General features: G+C 43.5%; 1 protein-coding gene across 2 annotated transcripts in view; it reads left to right on the forward strand.

The window, feature by feature from the left end:
- Positions 1-603: 603 nt before the first annotated feature.
- mmd2a (monocyte to macrophage differentiation-associated 2a) overlaps positions 604-21,794 on the forward strand; it is a 122,694-nt gene continuing 101,503 nt past the window's right edge. The window contains exons 1-2 of one of the 2 annotated variants that reach the window (XM_063058947.1): positions 604-935; positions 1,188-1,450. In XM_063058947.1, coding sequence (XP_062915017.1) covers positions 1,383-1,450 — 68 coding nt within the window. In that variant the 5' untranslated portion in view covers positions 604-935; positions 1,188-1,382. The remainder of the gene's footprint in view (positions 936-1,187; positions 1,451-21,794) is intronic. The other variant, XM_063058948.1, reaches the window with a different exon arrangement.

Genomic DNA, 21,794 nt, shown 5'->3' on the forward strand with positions numbered 1-21,794 from the left:
TGGTTTCCTCCATTAGCTCCTCCTCTGGACTAACCCCTTGTTCCGGAGCAATCTCCTTGCTATTCTCCTTCCCCTTGCACTAACACATCTTTTGTCACATGTCTCTCCTCCCATTCTTTGCTGCTCAAAAGTTAATGGAAATCAAAAGACTGCAGATGCTAAAAATCTGAAATAAAAACAGAAAATATGGAGACATCCAGTGGGCTCACAATTCAAATGCTGCATACGAATATGTTTAATTACACATATAAAATAGGATGTATTGTGATATATTTTTCTTGGAAAATCCATCAATTAAGGATGTTTTATTGATTCTTGGTCTGATATAACCTACCCAAACAATCAGCAGTTCTTACAGAAAAAGTAGGAAAAATCCAAGCATTTTAGTTTAAAAGGACATCAAGAATTGGGTTCAACAATAATTATGTATTTAAATAAACTTGCTAAAGAACTGGGAATAATTTACAACCAAAGACCTTAATAAATTTATTTCATTTGCCTCTTGTTTATTTAAGAGGAAGGAAACGAAAAAAATTTCAAGAAAAGGAACCCCCATGAATCTGTCGGCCGGCCAGGCATTGCCGCTTTAACTAACGGATTACATGTGTTCTATTCTGTACCCCGTCACTGCGTTTCTGTTCGAATAACTGTTATTTAAAGAGACCCATTTATAGTAAATGCACAGGAAGAAATGTTGTCCCCGCAGGGTTGAGATACATACAAGACTTCCGGATCAACATTGAATTGTGGAGAAATGTGCTGATTTCTGCTGCGAGCAATTTCTCCCTTGGAACAAGCAGCAAGAAGCTTCTCATGAAAGATGTAAGCAAAAACAAAGCGCGACTGAAACCCTTTGTGTCCACAGTCACCGATTTCCCTGCACATATCCCGGAAAACTGTTGCATTTGTTACCGTTTTACTTTCAGTTGTAATTGGTAAGTGTGTGAAATTCTGGGAGACTTGCACGAAAATACATTTGCATTTGAATGAATGCAGCATTTTCTGGGTAGCCTTGCAATGTTGTTGCTGAAAGTCATTTGGTTACTTTTGTTTTAAAATATTCATCTCCAGCTTTGACACAAAGGCGATGCTTCGGGCGCTGACCATCTTGAGCAGTTATCCGAATCAGAGGAGATGGTTATTTTCATCGCTCCGACAGCATTTCTCAAAACTGTCCTAATTTGCAGGATCAGCAAGGGTTGAAGTTCCCGACGAGATGCTAGAGAGCGGTGAACTGGAGGTGGGAAGAAGCGGCGGGCTCTGAAGTCAAGGGCCGGCGTTGAGCTCCCGAACGTGGGTGCGGTGGAGCAGACAGCCCGGGTCTTCCTTCATCCCTCTCTGAGCAGGTATGTTAGACAAGGGATAGCTGGCAGAGACCACCGATGCTGCTCGCGCGGAAAATCCTTTCCATCTTCAAAATGATGAATTTTCGCAAGACCAAGTTTGCAAGGTAAGATTACCTTAATGTAAATATGTTAATTTTTAAAAAAAATGAATGCACGCACCGAATAACAATGTCCACTTGTGTACAGTTTCTATTTAAATTAGGACTCGCAGCAATTCCATTATTTACACGTTTGCGAATCGAAGGCTTTTCTGTACCATTCTGTTTTCCAACATAAGATATTTTTCCTCCATCATTTTAACAAGTCACTTCCAAATTACATGGAATGATAGAGTTTGTACGTAGAATCGGTTCCTTAGGCAAGCCGTGTCAATGCTGGCCGTCATACACATTTATACTAATCCCACCTGCCTGTATCAACTATCAACTTCATAACCCTCTATTCCCTGCTCATTCAAATACTGCCCAAATGTCCTTTAAATGTTGTTACTGTTCTTGTCTCCACCAGTCCCTCTGGCAGCTTATTCCAGATTCCAACAATTTGTGTGAAAAGTTTCTCCCTCAGATCCCCTATCAGCCTCCTCTCTTTTACCTTAAACCTATACCTTAACTTTGGATGCTTCTACCATGGGAAGTAAATATCTACCCTATCTTTACCTCAAATCACCTCTCAGCTTCTTTGCTCCAGGGATAACAGATGCAGCTAATTCAACCTTTCCTTATAACTCAAGCCATTGTAAATCTTTGCTGCGCTTTATCTAGCTCAAATTATTTTCTCTGTGTGCAATGGCAACGGGAATTGCACACACTGCTCTAAATCTGTTCTAACATTTTGTAGAGCTGTAACATGATGCTCCCAAGTCTTGTACTCCTTGCCTTGGCTGTTGAAAGCAAGCATGTCATACTCAGTCTTCACGGTTCTGTCTAGCTCTGTGGCCATTCTCAAAGACACCAGGTTGTTCTGTTCAACAATACTACCCAGGTCCCTGGCGTTCACTGTGTAAGTCCTGCCCTGATTTAATGCCCCCAAATGCATCATTTTGCAGCTGTCTTGAGTTAATATCTGTTGCACACTTTCCCAGTTGATCAGTACCCGTTGTAAACTTTGGCATCCTCTGCCTTCCAGCAGTGAGCCAATTTTAGCCATACAGACCCTTTGTATTGAGCCAACCGGACCATGTCAACTATGGTGCCCACCCAGCTGCTCCCAATTTCCTGCATTCAGCCCATATCTCTGCCACTCTATGTACCCATCTATCTGCTTTTTAAATAATACTGTTATATCAGTTTCAACCACTTCCGCTGGCAGCTCATTCCATATACTCACCACTCCCTGAGTGAAAAAGTTGTCCCGTAGATTCCTCATGAGTCTTTCACCTCTCACCCTCAATCTGTGCACTCAGGTTTTGGATTCCCTACCCTGCGACCGCCCACCATATCTATGCCTCTCATAATTTTAGACACTTCTGCAAGTGTTCTATAAAGTGAGTCCCCCCTCCCCCATAGCCCTATATTCCAAGAAGTAAAGACCTAGTCTGGACAACTTCTCCGACATCCTTGTAAATCTTTTCTGCATTCTTTTCAGTGTAACCACACCTCTTGGAGACCAAGAATGTACATAGTACTTCAAGTGTGGCCTCACCAGGGACTTGTGCAATTGCAAAGTAATGTCCCAACTCTTAGTGCCTTGACTGGTGAAGGCCAGCATGCTAACCAACTTTGCCACTACCCTGCCTACCTGTGATGCTGCTTTCAACATGCCATGGACTCTGGCTACCTGTGATGCTGCTTTCAATATGCCATGGACTTGTACTCTTCCGTCTGCCTGTTCCATTAGACTCCCTCGTGTCCTACCATTAAAAGTATAAGTCCTACCCTGCTCTGACTTTCCAAAATTCTTCACCTCAGTTATCTGTATTGAAATGCATTTGCCAGTCCTTGGTCCACTTCCCTAAATGATCAAGATCGCCCTGAAATCTGCAGCAACCTTCTTCGCTATCAACAACACCTAATTTCCTGTCATCCACAAACTTACTGTGCAAGCCTTGTATATTTGCATCCAAATTATTTACATAATTTACATAAATCACAGCATTAACCCTTGCAGCACACCACTAGTTTCCAGTCTCCATTCCAAGAAACAACCTTCAACCCCCACCCTCTGCTTCCTATCCCCAAGCCAGTTTTGAATCTACCTAACCAGCTCTGGATTCCATGGGCCCTAATCTTCCTGACAAGCCTACCATGCAGAATCTTGTTCAAAGCATTATTAAAGTCCAAATAGACATCATTCACTGCCCTACCCTCAGATATCTTTTGGTTTTCTTCAAAAATATCTACAAGATTCATCAAACACAATTTTCTCCACACCAAGCCTTGCTGACTATTCAAATCAGACACTGTTTATCCAAATGCTCATAGTTCCTGTCCATCAGAATTCCCGGTCTGTAGCTTCCCCATCACTGATGTCAGGCTGATTGGCCTGTAGTTCTCTAGTGTGTATGCCCTTGCATCCCTTCTTAAATAATGGAATGACATTGGCCACCTTCTAGTCTTCCGGAATTTGACCAATGTTCAAAATTTATTATCAAAGTATACAGTATATTACCCTATACCACCCTGATATTCATTTCCTTGCAGTCATTAACAGGTAAAATAAGGAAACACAGTAGAATTTACAAAAAAAAATTGACTTAAACAAAGACTGACAAATGACCAAAAGAGAGCTCAGAGGAGAATGGCCAGACTGGTTCAGGATGACAAAATGGTGAAGGTCACTCAAATAATCGTGCGTGACAACAATGGTATGCCGAAGAGCATCTCTGAACGCACAGCTCTTCGTACCTGAAGTGGATGGGCTACAGAAGCAGAAGACCATGAACATACTATCAGTGGCCACTTGATTAGGGTCAGGAGGTACTAAGTGTATACGCTCCTCTATTTGCCACTGCCTTTTGGGAAGCCTGTAATGTAATCCCATCAGTGGGTTTCATTTTTTTTGTAATTTCTACCCATATGACCTTGCTGGATGATCCCTTGAAATATCCCTTCTAAATACTGCTATGCTACTCTCCAGTCATTCAATTTCTCCATCTGAGAGAGCAGACATTTAATGTCACATCCAAAATGTTGCAACTCCTTCAGTACCACATTCCTTCTGTACTGTGTTGCAGTGTCATCTCGGTTTATAAGGTCAAGCCACTGAAAAGGGACTTGTCGCAATTTACTTTCATGAAGATGTGAATACTACCTTGTCTGATACGGAAAGATTCCTGGGAGCATGTTTCTCATATGTGGAATTATTTGTCAGTAAATAGTCCATGCTGGCAAGGGCAGCATTCCTAAACTTATCCCTTCAATGTCTCCTTATCCCCTTTATACGGTACCAAGGTAACGTAGCGTTTAGGGTGATGCCATTACAGCTTGGGGTGATCTGGAGTTCAATTCCAGTGGCATTCCATAAGGAGACTCTGTATGACCTTCCTGTGGAATGCGTGTTTTTTTCCTGGTCCTCCGGTTTCCTCCCACAGTCCAAAGATGTACCAAGTTGGTTAATTGATCATTATAAATTGTCCCATGATTAGGTGAGGGTTAATTAGGTTTGTCGGGGGTTGCTGGGGCAGTGTGGCTCAAAGGGCCAGAAGGGCCTACTCTGCGCTGTATCATTAAATAAATAAAATGTGTTTGGCCAATTAAAAGTAAGGAAAATCATTAATCATTTTGAGTTTCAGCACAAGTCAGAACCAAATATGGCAATGCCGTTTGTTCTGGACAAAGTGAAACAACTTGTCATAATTTTCATTATCTGGTCATTTTAGCAATTGAAAATGGTTTTTCACCTTGATTGTGTATTCTGTTTTCAGATGAGGGTTGTTTTGTGGTTGTTGATAATCCAGTGGTTCTGATCTTTTTGGTTTCTTTAATTTTCTCATCTTTATTTTCATTTTGCAATGACTGGTATGCGGTCGCTTCCACAGTCTGCTTCAGGGTAGCTTTTAGATTGAGTTATCGAGTTTTTGAATCTGTTATTGATTGTTATGTAGTCAATTTGATTTTTGTTGTTCCCATCTGGGCTTCTCCATGTCCACTTCCTTCTTGGGTGTTGTTTAAACCAAGTGTTGGTGATTATCTGGTTGTTTGTTTTACACCATGTTATCCATGTTATAAGCTTTTCTCCTCTTTCATTTCTTTCTCCCAGTCCCTGGTCTCCAACAACATGGTCTTCTCTTCCTTCAGCAACTTTTGCATTGAATTCGCCCATGACTATGATGGCTTCTTGTGATTTGCATTCTTCTAGTGCTTTGTCTAGGGAGTGGCAGAAGGCATCAGTTTCTTCCTCTGAGCTTACCATTGTGGGTGCATATACTTGGGTGATAGAGATGTTGTTTTGTTGTCCTTTTAGTTTGATTAGCATCATTCTGTCTGAGATATGCCAGTATCCTAGCAGGCTCTTGGATGTTTCTTTGTCTTAGATGACTGCAACATGTTTAACTCCACCAGAGGATATCATCCTGTAGTTGTCTGACTGGAAATACTCCAGTGCCTTTCCACCTTATTTCACTTCGGCCGAGGATGCTGCCTTCTTGCCTCTTCATTTCTAATTTCACGTTTTCTAGCTTACCAGCTTGGTGCAGGGTTCAAACATTCCAAGTGCCAATTTGCGGTCTCTTGTTCTTGCAGACAGTAGTGGTATGACGATCTGGGTTCACCTGTCTGTTTACATGATATCCCGTACCGAACGAGGTGTCCGCACTATTTGGAAGTGGGCTTCCATTTACGCTGTTGTCTTTTACATTTGTGTATGTATTAACCATGGTTGTACTAGCGATAAAATACAGGAAGTAGCTTCCCTTTGCTTGCTTCCGATGCAGTGTCTTTACAAGACGGGTGACCCTGACCATTGTCCTGTTAAAAGGATCTACTGCTCAGCGTCTGGGAAGCAGCGACCATCGGTTCTGTTACTCACAACTTGCCTTCTGCTTCATTCACCACCTGCATTCCATGGCTTCACTGTAACCCAAATAGGGAGGGAGGCTAACAGGTGCTACACCTTGCCTAAGGGTGAGCTGGAGGTAGCTGTGGTTAATGGTAATCTCCTTACCCAAAGCAAATGCTCCACAGCCAGATATAGTTTATCCTCATACCCAAGTTGGGTCTTTTTGCCAGACTTATTCAACCTGTATAGTGAAAATATCTTGAGGAGTATCAAAGACATCAAAGGATTCACAATTGGAGGCCATAATATAAATAACATCAGATATGCTGATGACATCGTACTAATACCTGACTCAGAAACAAAACTTCAAGAACAACTCACTATAGTGGCAGCAGAAAGTAATCGCGGAGGCCTCTCAGTCAACGCCAAGAAGACAGAGAGCATGGTTATCTCCAGAAAGACAAACATCCCACAATGTGTGATCATGATCAGAAATACAAACATCAAATTCAGATATCTTGGCAGCCTAATAACAAGTGATTGCAGGTGTGACACAGATATCAAATACAGAATAGCAATGGTGAAAGAAGCTTTCCAAAAAATGAAGACCATATTAACTGACAGAAAGTTCAGTTTATGTACACTAAAAACAGAATACTGCAGTGCTACATTTATTCTATCCTAACTTATGGAAGTGAATGCTGGACCATTTCCCCAGCAATGGAAAAGAGACCAGAAGCAGCTGACTTATGGTTCTACAGGAGAATGTTAAAAATATCATGGACCACACACACATCAAATGAAGAAGTTCTCAGAAGAGCCCAAGCAGTTCGATCACTCATACCAACAACACGAGAAAGACAACTCAGATTCCTAGGACACATCATGCGGAAAGATAAACTAGAAAAACTCATGCTCTCTGGAAAGATCGAGGGGAGCAAACCTAGAGGAAGACCACGGCTTATGTACATCAAAAGTCTAGCCAGTTGGCTACACATCGAGGAAATGGAAGTCATCCAAAGAACGAGGGATTGATCTATATGGAAAACCATGGTCACCAACGTCCGCATCGGATATGGTACCTAGACAGACAGACAGTCATTTTAGAATCTAAAAGTAGGAATATATTTGTATAGTATGTTACGTACCCCGTAACTGGGTTGCCAAACCAGCAGAAATGGATCACTCAGTTGGAGTCTGGATTACTAGAACTAAGAAAGTTTTATTAAAGAAACAAGCAACACAGTACTCTAATGAAAAGGATAATGAATGCAACAGTTCAGCAATGATAAACATACATGTACACAGAATTAAGATAACAGGATCAATCAAGCTCTATCGTTGTCTAGGGGTAAATGACCAATTTCAAAGTGATGCAAAGTTCAGTTCAATTTAGTTCAGTTCAGTTCGCAGTAATCGCTGCCGTGGCGATGGACAGTGGTGGGGGGGGGGGGGGGGAAGGAGAGAGAGAGCAAAAACGAATGAATATCCAAGGCTTCCACACACAGACCTTCGCAGTCAGCTGTCGGGCGAGTCCTTTGTGATGTCATCTGAGGTCACCGACCGTGACCCCTCCATTTCCAGATACGATCGTTTCCCTGCGCTGAACCTGGCACCTAGGCAAGGGTGGACACACACCAGGTTCCTGCCGATCGTGCCTTTCCACCCTGTGTGTTTATGGCCCGGTACTTCCCACCGACTTGTGAGAGACGCACCGCTTCCAGGGTCTTGCTACCTCGGGTGTCATGTGTGTCCTGCCTTAGCGAACCTGTCCCTTTTTATCCCCCTGCTGGGGTATCGCTTGTCCATCACTTCAAACAGTTCAGGGTTCAAAGGGGGAGCCGCTCTTGACAGCTCCCTCCTTCAGTTACTCTCTCTCCCGTCCCTTCATTACACATCTCCAAATGCTGCTCCATTGTTTTCCTTATCTCTCTCTCTCCTGAAGATAGGTAGCAGACCAACTGCTGATCACACAGGACAGCTAACATCTTAATCTATGTGTATTCTTGTCACACTTCCCCCCTTTAAGGATTTTTACTGGGGGGTAAAAATTACAAACATGAATACATTATTTGATACACACACAAATATACATCTTTATCAGCTATTTGGCTAATACAGCGAGTTTGAAGTTGTCAACACCTGACAGACAGTCAGCCATCACATTTTCTGTTTTTTTATATGTGTTATTAATAATCCCTTAGACCAGGCTCCAACTTCATAGTGGCCAAAAACACTGATGAATTGTGATCAATGTAACCTCTCATTTGGTTTTGTCCCGGACCACAATAACAAGGGTCGTCCCATTCCGACTTAGTTTTCTCTCGCAAGGGCTTAGTAGGAGGGGAGGGATAGTGACCGCAGAGTTATTGCAAAACTTCCTACAGTACCCCACCATCTCCAAGAGCCTTCTGAGGGCCCTCTTGTCTGTCGGGGTTGGGTGGTCAGCGATAGCCCGCACTGTAGCTTGCATCGCTGCCAGCTGCCCCTGTGTCACAATTCCCAGGTAAGTGACCTTCGTGTGGCCGAACTCATTTTTTTCAAGGTTCACTATCAAGCTGGCTTCAGACAGCCGTATTAAATTGCCAATACACACCTCTGTGTTCGTCAGCCCTTTAGTCACTGAATTACTCATTCTATATGGCTGTTGCTTGCTAGCCTGACCTAGTGTAACAGACACCACCCAATGTCCCAGTTCTTTGCATCGCCTCGGGACAATCAAACACACGGGTGCGAGTCGTTTAATTACTTCTCCTAAAGAGTCGCTTTGTTCGGGGATTAAGGGAGATACCTTATCAGCAGACCTGGCCAAAACAATAGCCTTCTCCCATCTGGTCGATACCATACTCATCTTTTCAAAATGGTTTTTTTCTCTTATCGGGGGGACCCTAGTTTCATTGATTTCCGTGCTAACACCGACTAGGTTTGTTAGCATATCAAAAGCCTGTGACCGCCTCAGTTCGTGTCGGTCATAATCAATAACATCCTTCCCCCTGAGCAGCCGGTAAACCTCTTTCATGATTCCACCAACTGTTCCCTCCAGTACCGCAAAATGTCCACCGGGGGGTACCTTGGGGGCCAGGTTAAAAACCTCATCCCCATAACTCTTTTGCACCACCCCCCATTCCTCATCTGTGGGTACGGTACTTGGTTTCCCTTTCTTCCTTAGCACTTCCTCCTCCACACAATAGCCTACTAGTTCCCTTGTTAAACCTGTGTCAGAGAGAGCTGTCTCTGACAAAACCATCAGCCCCTCGTCTCGCTCCTGCGTCTGCACAAATTCTTTCCTGGCTAATGCTACGTCTGTCCCAGCTCCCTCACTACCTCTTGTCTCACTACACTCCTTCTTTTCACTTTCTACCACCGTCTCGTACAAGGCTGGCAGAAACGTCTCAGCTAAATTCACTACCGCGGTCCCATGATGAACCTGTGAGTCCATGGGCGGGGCCTCAATGCTGGCAGGCTGACCTGTCAATCTCACGACTGGGAACACGATTCCCCCGGCGACGTCGTTACCGAGCAAGACTTCCACGCCTTTCATCGGTAATTCGGACCTCACCCCGATCGTGACTAGTCCAGAGACCAGGTTGCTTTGTAAGTGTACCTGGTGCAAAGGGACTGTCTCTGTCCCTTCTCCAATACCTTTGACCTTGACCTCCCCAGTCTGGGTCTTTGAGCTAAACTCTAATACACTCTTCAGTATTAGTGACTGACACGCTCCCGTGTCTCTCCAGATCCGCACTGGAACTGGTTTTAACCCCTCCTTCACTGACACCAATCCGGTCGAGATAAACTTCTCGCGCCCTTCCTGAACTTTGACAGACCTGTCCTTCCCTAGCGGTTCGTTTACCAGCTCGATACAGCCAGTTAAAATCGCCGTTTTTCCTTTTCCCGTCTCCTTCTTTGAGGCAAAGCACCTGGACGTAAAGTGTCCGACTTTCCCGCAATTATAACAGACGACCCCAGGAGACTTCCTACCAGACTGCTCCCGGTCTACCTTATCCTTCTCACTAGTCCCCGGCTTACTTTCTGACTTTTCCGGCGGACTCTCCCCGCCGTCCTGACTACCCTTCTGGTAGCCTTTACTCGGGGCAAACTTCATTTTATGCGTCAACGCATACTCATCCGCTAACTTAGCAGTTGCGGCTAAAGTGGCTGCCTCTTTCTCATCTAGGTAGGGTCTCATACCCTCAGGGACACAACCTTTAAACTGCTTAATCAGGATCAGCTGTAGCAGTCTGTCAGAATCCCCCTCTACCCCCTTTGAGGCGCACCAACGCTCACAATATGTCTGCATCTCACGGGCAAACTCCAAATACGTGCGGTCCCACTGCTTCCTCGCATTCCGGAACCTCTGCCCTTATGCCTCCGGGACCAACTCATAAATCCTGAGGATGGCCTCTTTCACCACCTCATACATCTGGGCATCTTCCGCGGACAAAGCTGAGTAAGCTTCTTGGGCTTTCCCTTTCAGTACACTCTGAAGCAAAACAACCCACTTATCCCTCGGCCAGTCCTGACTGGTAGCAACTTTTTCGAAATGAAGAAAGTGCCGATCCACGTCGGTATCGTCAAATGGGGGAACCAGCCTAACCTCCTGGGTCGCCCAGAACCCTCCACCTTGGTTCGGCACGAGCCCCTGCTCTGCCCTTATCTTTAACTTCTCCAGCTCGAATTCCCTTTCCCTCTGTTTCTCCTCTCGCTCCAGCTGTCTCTCTCTCTCTCTCCTGCCTTTCTAACTCTCTCTCTTTCTCCTGCCTTTCTAACTCTCTCTCTTTCTCCCACCTTTCTAACTCTCTCTCTTTCTCCTGCCTTTCTAACTGCTTTCTTCGTGTTCTAACTGCCGTACCCGGAACTCGTGCTCGAGTCTCAGTTTTTCAAGCTGCACCTGTACCGCGTCTCCAGCAGGTTTTTCAATAGACACCACCTCCAGCTCGCCTTGGGGAAACACACCTTTAGATACATAGTGCTCTACGATAGCTCTGTGTATCTCCTGTCTCCTCATTGTCGACTTCCCCTTAGCAAGATTCAACCGTTTGGCCACAGCTACCAATTCCGATTTCCTGGCATCCTCTAATACCTCCAAGGTCGGCGCCTTTATAAATTCCTCAGCCTCCATTTCTGCTGTTTGTCTTTTCTTTCTTTCGGGAATTTTGACCCAATCAATTTACTCCGTCCCAAATTTAGCGTTCAAAATTGCGGACGAGAACCCCACTTATGTTACTTACCCCGTAACTGGGTTGCCAAACCAGCAGAAATGGATCACTCAGTTGGAATCTGGATTACTAGAACTAAGAAAGTTTTATTAAAGAAACAAGCAACACAGTACTCTAATCAAAAGGATAATGAATGCAACAGTTCAGCAATGATAAACATACATGTACACAGAATTAAGATAACAGGATCAATCAAGCTCTATCGTTGTCTAGGGGTAAATGACCAGTTTCAAAGTGATGCAAAGTTCAGTTCAATTTAGTTCAGTTCAGTTCGCAGTTATCGCTGCCGTGGCGATGGACAGTGGTGGGGGGGGGGGAAGGAGAGAGAGAGCAAAAACGAATGAATATCCAAGGCTTCCACACACAGACCTTCGCAGTCAGCTGTCGGGCGAGTCCTTTGTGATGTCATCTGAGGTCACCGACCGTGACCCCTCCGTTTCCAGATACGATCGTTTCCCTGCGCTGAACCTGGCACCTAGGCAAGGGTGGACACACACCAGGTTCCCGCCGATCGTGCCTTTCCACCCTGTGTGTTTATGGCCCGGTACTTCCCACCGACTTGTGAGAGATGCACCGCTTCCAGGGTCTTGCTACCTCGGGTGTCATGTGTGTCCTGCCTTAGCGAACCTGTCCCTTTTTATCCCCCTGCTGGGGTATCGCTTGTCCATCACTTCAAACAGTTCAGGGTTCAAAGGGGGAGCCGCTCTTGACAGCTCCCTCCTTCAGTTACTCTCTCTCCCGTCCCTTCATTACACATCTCCAAATGCTGCACCATTGTTTTCCTTATCTCTCTCTCTCCTGAAGTTAGGTGGCAGACCAACTGCTGATCACACAGGACAGCTAACATCTTAATCTATGTGTATTCTTGTCACAAGTAAAATAGATATAATTTTTCTGTCATCTCAATAACGTTCATAAGTAGTAGCCTTAAATACTGACAAACCTCTCTGAACTACATATAGTTATAATATGATAATTACCAGAAATAGAACAGCTGTACACACAAGTCACAGTGGAACAGATACATAGTGTCAACTAATACTGATCTTTCTTTAGATGGTCAATTTTAAAAATAATTTTCTTCCTGAAGGACACATGAACAATTATTATTGTCTAAGCATATCCGTCCAACTGTCCTCATGGAAGTCATAAGGTGTAACAACAATTGAAAATATTTTAATTTATGGTATGATCCACAGGAACTAATATTCAAATGACTATGGCAATAATAAGCTGGTCTGGAGATGGTGGAGCTGGGTTTCCATAGTACAAACTTCCTGATTCTCCTTCAGGAATTTTACTGGTCACCTTTCCAAAAGACTGAAGGTTGAAAGAAATAAAATCTCACATATGTTTGGAACAGGAATGGTGCTGAAGGGACAAGTTTATCTGAACAGCAACAAATCATGTGTAGCATATGTATTGCAGGGTGTGAACATTACCTGTTGGTTTAAAAGCTTTTTAGAGCAGCTTGTGGTTGAGCCCACTAGGGGATCAGCTATTCTGGATATGGTGTTGTGCAATGAACTGGAATTGATTAGAGAGCTTAAGATAAAAGAACCCTTAAGGGAAAATGATCATAATATGATCAAATTCACCCTGAAGAGAAGCTGAAGTCAAATGTATCAGTATTACAGTATACTAAAGGGAATTACAGAGGCATGAGAGAGGAGTTGGCCAGAATTGAATGAAAAAGGACACTGGCAGAGATGACAGCAGAGCAGCTATGGGTGGAATTTCTGGAAGCAATTTGGAAGGCATAGGATATATATATCCCAAGGAAGAAGGAGTATTCTGAAGGCAAGATGACATAACCATGGCTAACAAGAGAAGTCAAAGCCAACATAAAAGCCAAAGAGAGGGCATTATATAATTGAGTGAAAATTAGTGGGAAGTAAGGGGATTGGGAAGCTTTTAAATACAAACAAAGGGCAACTAAAAAAAGTCATTAAGAAGTTAAAGGTGGAATATGAAAGTAAACTAGGCAATAATATTAAAGAGCATACCAAATGTTTCTTCAGGTACCTAAAGTGTAAAAGAAAGGTGAGAATGGATATTGGACCATTGGAAAATGATGCTGGAGAGGTAGTAATGGAAGATGAAATGACAGACATATAGAATAAGTATTTTGCATCAGTTTTCACTATGAAATACTCTAGCAGTGTGGTGGAAGTTCCAGGTGCTAGGGGTCCAAGAAGTGTGTGAGTTATCATTACAGTACTGGAGAAAATTCTTGGGAGTCTGAAAGTTCTGAAGGTAGATAAGTCAACCTGGACAAGATGATGTACACTCCAGGGTTCTGAAAGAGGTGGCTGAAGAGATTGTGGAAGCATTAATAATTCACTAGATTCTGGAATGGTTCCGGAAGATTGCAAAATTGCAAATGTCACTTCACTCTTTTAAGACAGGAGAGAGGCAGAAGAAAGGCAATTATAGGCCAGTTAGTCTGACCTCAGTATTTGGGAAGATGTTGGAGTCAATTGTTAAGGTTGTGGTTCGGGGTACTTGGAGGTCCATGATAAAATAGGCTGCAGTCGGCAGGTTTCCTCCTGGAACAATCTTGTTTGACAAATCTGGAATTCTTTGAAGAAATAACAAGCAGGAAAGACAAAGAAGAATCAGTTGATGTTGTGTACTTGGATTTTCAGAAGGCCTTTGACAAGGTGCCACACACAAGGCTGCTTAGCAAGCTACGAGCCCATGGTATCACAGGAAAAGCTATAGCACAGATAATGCAGGCAAAGAGTGGGAATAAAGGGAGCCTTTTCTGGATGGCTGCCTGTGACTAGTGGTGTTCCACAGGGACTGTGTGGGACTGATTGCTTTTATGCAATATATCAACGATTTAGATGATGGAATTGATGGCTTAGTTGCAAAGTTTGCAGACGATACAAAGGTAAATGGAGGGGCAAATAGTTTTGAGGAACTGGGGAGGCTACAGAAGCACTTAGACATATTGGGAGAATGGGCAAAGAAGTGGCAGATGGAATAGTGTGGGAAAGTGTATGGCCATGCACTTTGACAGAAGAAATGAAAGGGTTGACTATTTTCTAAATGGAGAGAAAATACAAAAAACTGAGGTGCAAAGGGACTTGGGAATTGTACAGTTTCTGTAAAGTTTGAATGGCAGGTTGAGTCTGAGGTGAGGAAGGCAAATGCAATGTTAGCATTCATTTCAAGAGGACTAGAATATAAAAGAAAGGATGTAATGTTGAGTATTTATAAAGCACTGGTGAGGCCTCACTTGGAGTATTGTGTGCTGATTTGGGCCCCTTATCTGAGAAAGGATGTGCTGAAACTGGAGAGGGTTCAAAGGAAGTTCATGAAAATGATTCGAGGATTAAGCGACTTGTCTTAGGAAGAGCTTTTGATGGCTCTGGGCCTATAGTCACTGGAATTTAGTAGAATGAGGGGTGACTTCATTGAAATCTACTGAATGGTGAAAGGCCTTACAGAGTGGATATGGAAAGGATGTTTCCTGTGGTGAGAGTGTCTAAGGTCAGAGGTCACAGCTTCAAAATAAAGCGGCGTCCTTTTAGATCAGAGATGAGGAGGACTTCCTTTAGACAGAAAGTGGTGAATCTTTGGAATTCTTTGCCACAGGCAACTGTGGAGGCCAAGTCTTTATATTTAAGGCAGAGGTTGGTAGACTCTTGATTGGTCAGGGCATGAAGGGATAGAGGGGGAAGGCAGGAGATTGGCACTGAGAGGAAATGGTCTTATGGTATAAAAGCTCTCACTCCCTTAAGGATTGCATCATGTGACTAATTGGGCTGTAGCAATATGAGTTCAGAGACCATATGCAGAAACACTGGAATAAATGACTGTTTTGAGCTTCTCATGTCTCGCCTTTGTCAATCTCTGCGATTGGCCTTGTTACATATTAAGAACTTGCACATACTGTTATCATGCAGAGGGGCCGCAATAAGAAGGAATCACAGCCATTAAAAGTTGCTAAGTTATTGAGAGCTGTGCAACTATGTGTAGGGTGAATCCAGGGAGCTCACCATTGCTGGGGTCTTGGCCTGGAATGTCAAACGTTCATTTCCTTCTGTCCTGTGGAAGTGTCTTGGTTCAGTATTTTGAGCTTACAGTTCCCTCCCGACCTGAGTTCCTCCAGTGCCCTGTGTGTTTTGCTCATAATTACTTTGGACATGTATAAGGTACGGAATTGAGCACAAGAGAGAAACAGAAAGGATAATAATTGCAATCCTAGTAACTGTTCAAGAAGAAGACAGTACAAACCAGCTATCATCTGTCAGGTTGTTTATATTGGAAATCTCAGCAAGTAAAATAAGACATAGGATCTCTTCAGTTTGTGCATTAAACAGATGGAGAACACATTTTGGACAAATAATCTTGTCAGAGTTGAGAATAAGGGCAAAAGGCTTGGAATGTGGTTATATGTGAATGCAAGAGGATGATCTTGTCAGTAGAGATAAGTCCAGGTGCATAGGTAATATTGGCAAACATGTTGAATGACTCATGTGCCTTTCAATGAACTAGTATAGTAACTTGCTAAATGATGTAGCTCAGTGCTTTCAGTCATTATGGAAAATTATAAGTCTGGAAATCCTAAAATTAGGCAATTATAAAGACCTAGCTATCATGGCTATTGATTCCTACCATTACACTTCCCTATATTAAACTCCAATTACTGAGTTTTTGCCCACTCCCACAACTTGCTCCAGATTTCACTAGAATATATTCTTAACTTTAGAGTGCTTTCTGTTAGCTCATTCATCTCCTGGTTGTAGGTATCCCTGCCCATGATTGAACAACTGGTTCATATTGATGGCTTGGTGATTAACCTCTAATTTTGGGTATGTTTCTGGATTGCATGTTCTGCTTTAAGCTTATATGTGGTCTTACTGATGAATATATCCAATCCAAGTCACTAAATACACACAATGTACATACCAGGACAATTCTAAACTGTTTTGCTCACTGCGCTTTCAAGCATTCAGGCTTGTTGATGCCAGAAATGGCCGGGAGTAAAAATGAAATGATTTCACTACTTCAACAAGTTAGGAACTATGAAGAATTTGAAGGCATTGCCAATCATCTTGAATATTGTAATGAAAGTAAAAATTCGGAGGATGTACTTGTCGAAAATTGTACTATATGAAGGCAGTTCACTATCTGCTCTCTGAGTCTGCACTGATTTTATCAAAGGAACACGGCAGCATGAATTCCTCTGTTGAGAAATATTAGGAACTAATACACAATTTTATAGTACTGTAATGGTACTGGTAATGTTCTTGTTTGTTCTGTATTTCATTTAAATATAAAATTTGTTATTTAATTAAACAGTTTAACTTTTGTACCCTCTTTACTATTCCCATGACACTTCAGCTAATTGGGGCAGACACTTAATTGGGCCAAAATGTACTGGTCCTGATGCGCCAAAATTAACTGGAATCCTCATAACTGATACAACTACCTACTGCTCACACATGGGCATGGATACATATATAATCAGGAGATGAATCACCTAGCAAAAAGCACTTTGAATTTAAAAGTAGTGTAATCTAGAGAAAGTTGAGAGTGGGTGAAAACTCCGTGAATGGAGTTTATTGTGGGAAAGTGAAAGGTCATGATTTGGTAGATGAAATGAATAGGTAGATTATTATATACAGTAAATGGAGAGCGACTACAAATGAGTTGGAATATGCACGAAGGTTAGAATGCAAGTGTAACATGTAATTAAGAAGGGAAATGGCAATATTTATAGCTAAGGGTTTGGAATTAAAATTACACAAGCATTGTTATAATTGGACAAGCTGTTGAGACTGCATCTGCAGTATTGGGTTCAGGTTTGTTGGGTTCAGGAAATATAGGAGGCAGTCTGGAAGAGATTAATGAAGTTAATTCCTGGGAAGAGAAGTGTGTCCTATCAGAAATGGAGAAAATTTTGGATCAGTATTCTTTCAAGTTTAAATAAGAGGTGATCTTGTTGAAATATATCCAATATCCTGGGCTTTAAAGGGTAGATATTTAGATGTTTTCACGATCAGGAGAGTCAAACAAGCAGACATAGTTACAAGATAAGGTGCAAACACAAACAAGAGAAAGAGATGCTGGAAGTTAAAGCAACACGTATAAAATGCTGGAGGAACTCAGCAGGCCAGGCAGCATCTATAGAAAAGAGTACAGTTGACATTTTGGGCCCTTCCTGCTGAAGAGTCTCGGCCCGAAATGTCAACTCTACTCTTTACCATAGTTGCTGCTTGGCCTGCTGAGTTCCTCTAGCATTTTGTGTGTGTTACAAGAAAAGATGATTGTCATTTAAAAACTGAGGGGTGTCAGGATTCTTTCTGAACCGGTTGTGAAGCTCTTGAATTCTATACTTCAGGGAGTTGTGGAGGCTAAACTGCTGGATGTATTCCAAGAGGAAGTTGATAAGTTTTAGAAAGATTGGGGAATTGAGGACTGCATGGAATGGTTAAAAAAAAGGTGAGGCCTGTGACAGATGAGTCATAATCATATCGAATGACAAGGCAAACTTGAAGGGCCAGGTGGCCTACTCTTGCTCCTGTTTTCTATGTTGTGTTAGGGCACAAAAGGCAAAAGACAAGCCTACCAATTACAGTGGTTGTATGAACTAAACAAGCATTCAGGGGAGATAATTGTTGAAATGGTTGAGGATGGATTGGAAAAATATATTGTTTATACATCATGACGGTTGTACTAAGTTAACACTTTGGTGTCTGATCTCAATATGCATGTGGGGAAATGCCTTGAAGATGAAACCACTGAGTTATAGGTAGTTGTGGTTATTTATACAGAAAGTACTGTTATTCACCCTGTATGGGTGGTTAACTGACAATTAATACTTTTCAGCACTGGCCTTTATATTTGTTGCCTAGTGCTGAATCATACAATTGCCTGAAGTGTTTTTCATTGCATTCACCTGCTTTCCAAGTAGTTTCACAATTGAGCAATTTGCTCTTGATTCTGTCCCAAACTAAAATTCAAAACTGCATAAATGATGTTTCTGTACTCTATTGACCATTCTAGTCTATCTTTCCTTGGATAGTTAGTTCTTTCAGTTACTGTTTAGATGTACTGGTGTGTTTTTTTTCAGTGATCATTTTGAAAGAAGCTTTTGGGCCAATGTGAGAAAATGTTTAAGGTATTAAATGGTGTCAAGCTCATATACAAATTGAACAAAATGGCAAGTTCATCTATTGTAAGTCCAGGCTGGTAACATGTACACTGAAAGCTCAGGTAGAAGAAAAGCTTGGCTTGATGGTAAGAAATACAGGGTGATGGTAGTAGGTTGTCTTTCAGACTGGAGACCCATGACTCTTGGAGTTAAGTCCATTGTTATCTGACATTTATTTGTTATATTGTGTATGCTCACAAGAAACTGAATCTCAGGATTGTATATGGTGACATATATGTGCTTTGACAATAACATTTAATTTGAACTTTGAAAGTTACTTTATATTAGTGATTTGGATGAGGATCTACAAGGTGTTGTTAGTACATTTGGAAATTACACTAAAATAGGTGGTGCCAATGACAGTGAAGATGGTCATCACGATTTACAGAAGGATCTGTAAGTGAGCCGAAGACTGGCAAATGGAGTTTAATTCAAATGTATGACTTGTTGAATTTTGGGAAGACAAACAAAGGAGAACTCCCTTAACCTCCCAAGGGAGCGAGCATTGGCGGGGAATCAATGTGTGCACTTACTGCGGAGCAGCTGATCATCAACACATCGAATGCACACTGTGTCCGGGTAAAAGGCACCACCAGATAAATCAGCAACACACATCAAAGTTGCTGGTGAACGCAGCAGGCCAGGCAGCATCTCTAGGAAGAGGTACAGTCGACGTTTCAGGCCGAGACCCTTCGTCAGGACTAACTGAAGGAAGAGCTAGTAAGAGATTTGAGAGGGGGAGGGGGAGATCCGAAATGATAGGAGAAGACAGGAGGGGGAGGGATGGAGCCAAGAGCTGGACAGGTGATTGGCAAAGGAGATATGAGAGGATCATGGGACAGGAGGCTGAGGGAGAAAGAAAAGGGGGAGGGGGGAACCCAGAGGATAGGCAAGGGGTATAGTGAAATGGACAGAGGGAGAAAAAGGAGAGAGAGAAAAAGAATGTGTGTATATAAATAAATAACAGATGGGGTACAAGGCCTTCCTCCACCATCAACTCTGCTCTGAAACACATCTCTCCCATTTCACGCACATCTGCTCTCACCCCATCCTCCCGCCACCTCACTAGGAATAGGGTTCCCCTTGTCCTCAGCTACCACCCCACCAGCCTCTGGGTCCAACATATTATTCTCCGTAACTTCTGCCACCTCCAACGTGATCCCACCACTAAGCACATCTTTCCCTCACCCCTTCTCTGCTTTCCGCAGGGATCGCTCCCTACGCGACTCCCTTGTCCATTCCTCCCCCCCATCCTTCTCCACTGATCTCCCTCCTGGCACTTGTCCTTGTAAGTGGAACAAGTGCTACACATACCCTTACACTTCCTCCCTCACCAACATTCAGGGCCCCAGACACTCCTTCCACATGAGGCGACACTTCACCTGTGAGTCGGCTGGGGTGATATACTGTGTCCGGTGCTCCAGATGTGGCCTTCTATATATTGGCGAGACCTGACGCAGACTGGGAGATCGTTTTGCTGAACACCTACGCTCTGTCCGCCAGAGAAAGCAGGATCTCCCAGTGGCCACACATTTTAATTCCACGTCCCATTCCCATTCTGATATTCTGATATTCCTATGGCCTCCTCTACAGTAAAGATGAAGCCACACTCAGGTTGGAGGAACAACACCTTATATTCCGTCTGGGTAGCCTCCAACCTGATAGCATGAACATTGACTTTTCAAACTTTCGCTAATGCCCTACCTCCCCCTCGTACCCCATCTGTTATTTATTATATACACACATTCTTTTTCTCTGTCTCCTTTTCCTCCCTCCGTCCCTCTCACTATATTCCTTGCCCACTCTGTGGGTTTCCCCCCCTCCCCCTTTTCCTTCTCCCTGGGCCTCCTCTCCCATGATCCTCTCATATCCCCTTTGCCAATCAACTGTCCAGCTCTTGGCTCCATCCCTCCCCCTCTTGTCTTCTATCATTTCCGATCTCCCCCTCCCCCTCCCACTTTCAAATCTCTTACTAACTCTTCCTTCAGTTAGTCCTGACGAAGGGTCTCGGCCCGAAACGTTGAATGTACCTCTTCCTAGAGATGCTGCCTGGCCTGCTGCATTCACCAGCAACTTTGATGTGTGTTGCTTGAATTTCCAGCATCTACAGATTTCCTCGTGTTTACCAGATATATGAGGGGCTTTATTTCTGGTAAACCCCTTGTGGTCCCTCATTCTAGCGCCATAGCCTGACTCACTCTCTCTCTGCTCTCCTCCACACCCCAATGGTTCTACACGTATAGAGACACTGGTGGATTTCGCTGCTGCAGGCAACTTTTTGTAGTCTTTCTGTGCAGTTTGGACTCCATACTGAGCCTATTTCACGCCCCTTCTGCATCACGACCATTGGTGGATGACCGTTGGGGTTTGCCTTGATCAGCGCGCCCTCGCAGCCCGTGCACATGAGCATGGGAAAACACCGGGGGTCCATCCAATTCATCCTGATTGACTCCTCTCAACTTGGGCTGTCCCTGGCTCTCCTTACTTTGGCTGGTCATCTGGTTCACTGCTGCGTTGGGGACAAACTTGCCGGCGACCTCAGTTGACTTCACCCCCTATTTGTGGAAATAGAGGACATCTTTGACCTCACAAAACTTGGAGGAATGCCATGACTTAGGCATCACCTTCACTAAAAGGGAAGCTAGCACCTGCCACCTCACAGACCACACAACTGTGTGATCAACCCCTTCCGGGCACCACCTCTCCCCTAGGTCGTCTATTCTGCCTCTTCCCTCCCGACACTCAAGCCACGAATGACTACATCACGGAAATTCTACAGCACAGTTTCATTCACCCATCTCAGTCCCCGGCCCGTGCTGTATTCTCAAGCAGGAGAAAATCTGCAGTTGCGGGAAATCAAAGTAATAGACACAAAACACTGGAGGAGCTTAGTAGGCAGGGCAGCAATAATGGAAAAGAGTAAACAGTTGATGTTTTGGGCCAAGGCCCTTCATCAAGAAGCAGGATTCTTCTTTGTCAAGAAGGAAGATGAGGTCTTCATCCCTGCATTGACTATTGTGGACTCAACAAAATCACCATTAAGAACCCTATCCTCTAACTTTGATGGATAGCACATTTGAAAAACCCTGTAGGATCCAGATCTTCACCAAATTGGATCTGTGGAGCACG

This window comes from Mobula hypostoma, chromosome 9 (genome assembly GCF_963921235.1).
Source record: "Mobula hypostoma chromosome 9, sMobHyp1.1, whole genome shotgun sequence".
NCBI classification, from domain to species: domain Eukaryota; kingdom Metazoa; phylum Chordata; class Chondrichthyes; order Myliobatiformes; family Myliobatidae; genus Mobula; species Mobula hypostoma.